Source organism: Capricornis sumatraensis, chromosome 1, assembly GCF_032405125.1.
Source record: "Capricornis sumatraensis isolate serow.1 chromosome 1, serow.2, whole genome shotgun sequence".
Classification (NCBI taxonomy): Eukaryota; Metazoa; Chordata; class Mammalia; order Artiodactyla; family Bovidae; genus Capricornis; species Capricornis sumatraensis.
In genome coordinates this window covers 220,517,788-220,526,083 of record NC_091069.1, presented here as the reverse complement: position 1 = coordinate 220,526,083, position 8,296 = coordinate 220,517,788, and the positions used below count along the sequence as shown (strand labels likewise).

Here is an 8,296-nt window from a genome sequence, read left to right as displayed (position 1 = left end):
GAGTTAATTCTAAAGGTAGTGGATCTCTGGACAAAGTTGCATTCTCCACTTCTACCAGGCAACTCTACTTACTAACGTCAGAGTTTGTTGGTTAGGCAGGAGTGAGAGACCCCGAGATCTGTGATGGTGATATTTGAGTTTACACACTAAAAAACATGGCCTAGATTTTTTCTGGACAATCTGGTTATTCATCAACGGCTCAATTCTCTCCACTGAAAATTCTTCATTCCCCCTTTGCTTGAGCAGTCTCGGGAGCAATCGGCCTGCAGAGACAAGAACCGCCATGCTGCGGACCGGTGCCTTACAACTTCCGGTTCCGCCTCTGTTACTAGTGAGGGGAAGATGGCGGCCGCAACTGTGGTGATTCCCGTAGAGTGGATAAAGAACTGGGAGAAATCAGGGAGAGGCGAATTTTTACGTTTATGCCGGATCCTCAGTGAAAATAAAAGCCACGATAGTTCAACTTATAGAGATTTCCAGCAAGCTCTTTATGAATTATCATACCATGTCATTAAAGGAAATCTAAAGCATGAACAGGCGTCTAATGTTCTTAGTGACATTAGTGAATTTCGTGAGGATATGCCCTCCATTCTTGCTGATGTATTCTGCATATTAGATATTGAGACAAATTGTTTAGAAGAAAAAAGCAAAGGAGACTGTTTTACACGATTGGTATTAGCATGTTTGTATTTAGTTTCAGACACAGTTCTAAAGGAACGCTTGGATCCAGAAACATTGGAATCGTTAGGGCTTATCAAACAATCACAGCAATTCAATCAAAAGTCAGTTAAAATCAAGACAAAACTCTTTTATAAGCAGCAAAAATTTAATTTGTTAAGAGAAGAAAATGAAGGTTATGCCAAGCTGATTGCTGAACTGGGGCAAGATTTATCTGGAAATATTACTGGTGATTTAATCTTAGAAAATATAAAATCTTTAATAGGATGCTTTAATCTGGATCCCAATAGAGTTCTGGATGTCATTTTAGAAGTGTTTGAATGCAGGCCAGAACAGGATGACTTCTTTATATCTTTATTAGAATCTTACATGAGTATGTGTGAACCGCAAACACTGTGTCATATTCTTGGGTTCAAATTCAAGTTTTATCAGGAACCAATTGGAGAGACTCCTTCATCTTTATACAGAGTTGCAGCAGTACTTCTACAATTTAACCTTATTGATTTAGATGATCTTTATGTACATCTTCTTCCAGCTGATAATTGCATTATGGATGAACACAAACAAGAAATTGTAGAAGCTAAGCAGATCATTAGAAAACTTACAATGGTTGTATTGTCTTCTGATAAAACTGACGAGAGAGAGAAAGAAAAGGAAAAAGAGGAAAAAGTGGAGAAACCACCTGACAACCAAAAACTTGGTTTGTTGGAAGCCTTGTTAAAGATTGGGGATTGGCAGCATGCGCAGAGCATTATGGATCAGATGCCGCCATACTACGCAGCTTCACATAAACTAATAGCCCTTGCTATTTGCAAGCTTATTCATATAACTATTGAGCCTCTCTACCGAAGAGTTGGTGTTCCTAAAGGCGCTAAAGGCTCACCTGTTAGTGCTTTGCAAAATAAGAGAGCACCAAAACAAGCAGAGAGCTTTGAAGATTTGAAGAGAGACGTCTTCAATATGTTCTGTTACCTTGGTCCCCACCTTTCTCACGATCCCATTTTATTCGCAAAAATGGTGCGGATAGGCAAGTCATTTATGAAGGAGTTTCAGTCTGATGGAAGCAAACAAGAAGATAAAGAGAAAACGGAAGTTATCCTTAGCTGTTTGCTTAGCATTACTGACCAGGTATTACTCCCATCTCTTTCTTTGATGGACTGCAATGCTTGTATGTCTGAGGAACTATGGGGAATGTTTAAAATATTTCCATATCAGCATAGATATCGTCTGTATGGCCAGTGGAAGAATGAAACTTACAACAGTCATGCACTTTTAGTAAAAGTTAAAGCTCAAACAATAGACAGAGCCAAATATATCATGAAGCGTCTAACCAAGGAAAATGTGAAGCCTTCTGGAAGACAAATTGGGAAGCTGAGCCACAGCAATCCAACCATTTTGTTTGATTATATCTTGTCACAAATACAGAAGTATGATAACTTGATAACACCTATAATAGATTCATTGAAATACCTCACTTTGTTGAATTATGATGTATTGGCCTATTGTATCATTGAAGCTTTAGCTAATCCAGAAAAGGAGAAAATGAAACATGACGACACAACAATCTCAAGTTGGCTTCAGAATCTGGCTAGTTTCTGTGGTTCAGTTTTTCGTAAATATCCAATTGATCTTGCTGGTCTTCTTCAGTATGTGGCTAATCAGCTAAAGGCAGGCAAAAGTTTTGACCTGCTTATACTGAAAGAAGTGATACAAAAAATGGCAGGAATAGAAATTACAGAAGAAATGACAATGGAGCAACTAGAAGCCATGACTGGTGGAGAGCAACTAAAAGCTGAGGGTGGTTATTTTGGCCAGATAAGAAACACTAAAAAATCCTCCCAGAGATTAAAGGATGCACTATTAGACCATGATCTTGCTCTTCCTCTCTGCTTGCTTATGGCTCAGCAGAGGAATGGGATAATCTTTCAGGAAGGTGGAGAGAAACATTTAAAACTTGTGGGAAAACTCTATGATCAGTGCCATGATACCCTGGTACAGTTTGGTGGGTTTTTAGCATCTAATCTAAGCACAGAAGATTATATAAAGCAAGTGCCTTCAATTGATGTGCTCTGTAATGAATTTCACACACCTCACGATGCAGCGTTTTTCCTGTCCAGGCCAATGTATGCACACCATATTTCGTCAAAGTATGATGAACTTAAAAAATCAGAGAAGGGAAGTAAACAGCAGCATAAAGTTCATAAGTACACATCGTGTGAAATGGTGATGGCTCCTGTTCATGAAGCAGTGGTTTCCTTACACGTTTCCAAAGTCTGGGATGACGTCAGCCCTCAATTCTGTGCCACATTCTGGTCATTGACAATGTATGACCTTGCAGTTCCACATACCAGCTATGAACGGGAAGTCAATAAACTTAAAATCCAGATGAAAGCAATTGATGGCAATCAGGAAATGCCTCCAAATAAAAAGAAAAAAGAGAAGGAGCAATGTACTGCCCTTCAGGACAAGCTTCTCGAAGAAGAAAAGAAACAGATGGAACATGTACAGCGAGTTCTGCAGAGACTGAAACTGGAAAAGGACAACTGGCTTTTAGCAAAATCTACCAAAAATGAGACCATCACAAAATTTCTACAGTTGTGTATATTTCCTCGATGTATTTTTTCAGCGATTGATGCTGTTTACTGTGCTCGTTTTGTTGAATTGGTACATCAACAGAAAACTCCAAATTTTTCCACACTTCTTTGCTATGATCGAGTTTTCTCTGATATAATTTACACAGTCGCAAGCTGTACTGAAAATGAAGCTAGTCGATATGGGAGATTCCTTTGCTGCATGTTAGAGACTGTGACCAGGTGGCACAGTGATAGAGCCATATATGAAAAGGAATGTGGAAATTATCCAGGATTCCTTACTATATTACGAGCAACTGGATTTGATGGTGGAAATAAAGCTGATCAATTAGACTATGAAAATTTTCGACATGTTGTACACAAATGGCATTACAAACTAACCAAGGCATCAGTACATTGCCTTGAAACAGGCGAATATACTCACATCAGGAATATCTTGATTGTGCTAACAAAAATACTTCCTTGGTACCCAAAAGTTTTGAATCTGGGTCAGGCTTTGGAAAGAAGAGTGCATAAAATCTGCCAAGAGGAAAAAGAGAAGAGGCCAGATCTATATGCATTGGCTATGGGCTACTCTGGGCAGTTGAAAAGTAGAAAGTCATACATGATACCTGAAAATGAGCTTCACCACAAAGACCCCCCTCTGAGGAATGCAGTTGCCAGTGTACAAAATAGGCCTGGTGGTGGACCTTCTTCATCGCTGATCAGAAGTGTATCTAAGTTGGACGAAAGCAGTATCGAGGACACTGATAAATCGAAGGAGAGATCTCAGTGTCGTGTGAAAGCTGTTAATAAGGCTTCTAGTGCCACTCCAAAAGGGAATTCAAGTAATGGAAATAGTGGCTCTAACAGCAGCAAAGCTGTTAAAGAAAATGACAAAGAGAAAGGAAAAGAGAAAGAAAAAGAGAAAAAAGAAAAGACTCCAGTACTTGGTAAAGATGGTAAAGAAAAACCAAAGGAAGAACGGCCAAATAAAGATGAAAAAGCAAGAGAGACGAAGGAAAGAACACCTAAATCTGACAAAGAGAAAGAAAAATTCAAGAAGGAAGAAAAAGCTAAAGATGAGAAATTCAAGACCACTGTCCCGAATGTAGAATCAAAGTCAACTCAAGAAAAGGAAAGAGAGAAGGAGCTGTCCAGAGAACGAGATATAGCAAAGGAAATGAAATCAAAGGAAAATGTTAAAGGAGGAGAGAAAACACCAGTTTCTGGGTCCTTGAAGTCACCTGTTCCCCGATCAGATATTGCAGAGCCTGAAAGGGAACAGAAACATCGCAAAATTGATACCCATCCTTCTCCATCACATTCCTCAACAGTAAAGGTTACAGCCATACTTCCCAAAGTTCCTCTGGGTTCTGAGAACTATGCCAGCTCACCTGTCATCTCCATTCATTGTCTACAGGACAGTCTCATCGAACTCAAGGAGTCTTCAGCAAAGCTCTACATTAATCATACTCCTCTACCACTGTCCAAGAATAAGGAGAGAGAAATGGACAAGAAAGATTTGGACAGGTCAAGGGAAAGATCCAGAGAAAGAGAAAAGAAAGATGAAAAGGATAGGAAAGAGCGGAAAAGGGATCACTCAAACAATGACCGAGAAGTGCCACCAGACTTAACCAAGAGGCGGAAAGAGGAAAATGGAACAATGGGGATTTCAAAACACAAAAGTGAAAGTCCATGTGAGTCTCCTTATCCAAATGAGAGAGACAAGGAAAAAAATAAGTCAAAATCTTCAGGCAAAGAAAAAGGTGGCAACTCATTTAAATCTGAAAAGATGGATAAAATCTCCTCTGGTGGCAAAAAGGGTGTGGACAGACCCCTAAGCTGAAGCTCTCCCAGAGGAGGATGCCAAAGCTCCATGCATCACTCTCAGAATGATATCTCCCATAATTGAGAGCTTCTGGTGCTTTAAATCAGAAGATGAATACACACCACCATCCTCTTGATGAGACATTCCAAAGTCATTGGTTTTCAGAACATTATTTTCACCTCCAGGCAGTTTCTTGCAACAAGGTCCTGGTGTATACAATTTTTACCTGAGATTTGCCATTCAGAAGCAGCATCTAATAAAAATTTCACTAACTGTTTTAAGTCATCCTTCTTTCTCAGAAAGGAGAGGACATCACGTCCTGGAACAAGTCCCTTAATTTTGTAGATAGGCTGTATTTGTGTGCTAACTTTTATGAGTTTTACAATATTGGTATGATTATATTGCTTGAGAATTTTGGTTTCTTGTAAAACTTTTAATTTCAGTTCCTGGGAAAGATGATCTTCATATGTTCTAACAGTGATACCAATTTTATCTTTTAATGTGTCCCTAAATGTGTCATCAAAATTTCCCTTGCCCAGTAATTATGACAGCTTCATGACTGAGACAGAGAAGGCAGTGGCAACCCACTCCAGTACTCGAAAATCCCATGGTTGGAGGAGCCTGGTGGGCTGCAGTCCATGGGGTCGCTAAGAGTCGGACATGACTCAGTGACTTCACTTTCACTTTGCTTGAGAAACAATTCGAAAGTCATTGTTTGGCAAAGAAATATGCAGCTTCCTCCCTTCCAATCTGTCTACACCTTTTCTCTTGGCCACCAGACAAAAAAAACTACAGTCAAGAGACAAGATGGTTTGGTCTGGGAAGTGCTGGGGTTGTTAAGGGAGGGAAGAGAGTGTCATAGGACTTAGGAAACATACTATCAGGAACTGGTGGGTATAATATTGACTTGGATGTGACACAGGACATAATATGCTGGCAAGGACCCTGGGAATCAGTGCCAGGAGGCTTGTGGGTTTTTAGAATCCTGGAAAAAAGGATGACCCTTACTAATTAAGCTAGAAATTCCAAACTGCCATGCAAACAGTAGAGATCAAAAGGCTTAGAGAAGTGTGAGTGCACAGGAATAGATATGTTATATAAGGTCCAAATGTTTAGCAGCTGACCAAGTTCTGTGGGAGGGCCCAGAGAACACACTGTTTACCAATATGATAAGAAATGCACCAGTGAGAGGAACCCCAGTATCACTGAATAACTTAGGGTCTTTCAGGAAAAGATCAGTGTTCATGGTAGGTTTCCTCATAGCAATAGGGTTGATAGGACCAGAAGATTTAAAAAAACAGGTGGTGGCATTTAACAGTCAGAAACAATGTGGGTATAATCATCATGATGGAGTGGTACCAGGGGGCTTGATCAACAAACTGTGGAGATGATTAATGAAACATTCGTAACTAGTGCTGTGCTGTACTTAGACATTTAGTCATGTGAGACTTTTTGCAACCCCATGGACTGTAGCCTGCCAGGCTCCTCTGTCCATGGGGATTCTCTAGGCAAGAATATTGGAGTGGGTTGTCATGCCCTCCTCCATGGGGTCATCCTGAACCAGGGATTGAGCCCAGGTCTCCCAAGGAGGCAGGCAGAATCTTTACCATCTGAGCCAACAGAGATGGGCCAACAGAAACTATTCAATGTATACAATCTAAAGAAATCAAAGTTAAATGATCAGGAGCTTGAGGACGCTGTCCTAACATAAGTTCATAGTTATCTGCCATTTTCAAACTCAGCCAGTTTTCTGACCCAGAAGTCGCTGGCGAAAGTAGAGGCTGGGTCCCCATAAGGAAGTGCCTTGAATTGCTGCTGCAAGTAGGCATGGTGATGATTCTTCTGGTTCTTTGTCAAAAGGACATGATGCTTTACATGGGTAAACTTATACTATGAGAAAGAGAAAATCCAAACATTGTAATGATTCTTGAACATGGGGTTTGAGTTAATATTGATACTGAGGGACCTCAAGTACCATTACAGCTCTTGTGTTAGAGTAGGGGCATAGAGGAGCCAAATAATAAGTGGAGTCCTATCACAGGCCTGGTTTACAGTAGGTCCCTTTTTCTATACACCCACCTATGGGTGATGTCACCAGTTCCCCAAATGTATAGTTGGAATGGACGCACAAAGGAATTGTAAGAACCCTAATACTAGACCTGTAGAATAACAGTTATTTAATTGGGAAGGTCAAGTGAAAGCTGCTGAAATTGCCCACATCTGCCAATACTGTAAGTTAACAAAGATAACAAGCTCAGGAAGAAAGGCAGAGATCAGTGCCACTCTAAAGACATAAAGGTAGCTGTTATGGGAAACAATTTCATGTGGAATTTCTGGTAAGCTCCACTAGAAAAATCACAACGAAGTCCATCAGCATTTTGGAATAAGATCATACTATTTGCAGGAGGGAATCACCAATCTTCTCAAAACATTTCCAGGCTTACTACTGGGTCTGATAGAGTTAGGCTCTCTGACCATGGAATATCACATGACCACATGGTCCATCATTTATAAAAGGGCTGTCCATGATAAGCTGGTTTTTCTATTTTAAACCAACTTTGTTTTTTGGCTGAGCTGGGTCTTTGTTACTGCATGTGGGCTTTCTCTAGTTGTGGTGTGTGAGGGCTATTCATCATTGCAGTGCATGGCCTTCTCATTGCTGCAGCTTTTCTTGTTGTGGGGCATAGGCTCTAGGTTCATGGGCTATAATAGTTGCAGCAGGCAGGCTCAATAGTTGCAGCTCATGGGCTCTAGAGCACAGGCTTGGTAGTTGTGGCCCACAGCCTTAGTTGCCCCAAGGCATGTGGGGTCTTCTCAGACCAGAGCTAGAACTTGTGTCCCCTGCATAGCAGGCAGACTCTTATCCACTGAGCCACCAGGGAAATCCAAGCTGGGTTTTCTTGAACTCAGAAAGTCACAAGAGTAAGAGTCCTGCAATATTCCATCATGAGCAGCTCTCTCTTATTAGAATGTCCATCCAGGATTCTGCACATGCAGGGCTGGGCAGCACAAATAACCTGCTTTAGCAGGTGGCCCTAGCTACCCAGCTCATGCAGTGGTAAAGAATCTGCCTGCCAATGCAGGATGCAAAAGATACAGATTCAATTCCTGGGTCAGAAAGATTCCCTGCAGTAGGAAATAGCAACCCACTCCAGTATTCATGTCTGGGAAATTCCATGGACAGAGAAGCCTAGAGGGATACAGTCCACGGGGTCTC

At 40.9% G+C, this 8,296-nt stretch overlaps 1 protein-coding gene across 1 annotated transcript; it reads left to right on the top strand.

Annotated features, from left to right (window-relative positions):
- Positions 1 to 342: 342 nt before the first annotated feature.
- LOC138076758 (THO complex subunit 2-like) lies at positions 343 to 5,097 on the top strand. The gene is made up of 2 exons (XM_068969075.1): positions 343 to 4,590; positions 4,672 to 5,097. Exons 1-2 carry the CDS (start codon positions 343 to 345, stop codon positions 5,095 to 5,097), a joined length of 4,674 nt encoding a protein of 1,557 aa, XP_068825176.1.
- The last annotated feature ends 3,199 nt before the right edge of the window (positions 5,098 to 8,296 follow it).

Coding starts and splice junctions, on each gene's coding strand:
- LOC138076758 (XM_068969075.1), top strand. CDS start 343: ATGGCGGCCGCAACTGTGGTGATTCCCGTAGAGTGGATAAAGAACTGG. Junction 4,591..4,671: donor CACATTCCTCAACAGTAAAG/GTTACAGCCATA, acceptor CATTGTCTACAG/GACAGTCTCATCGAACTCAA.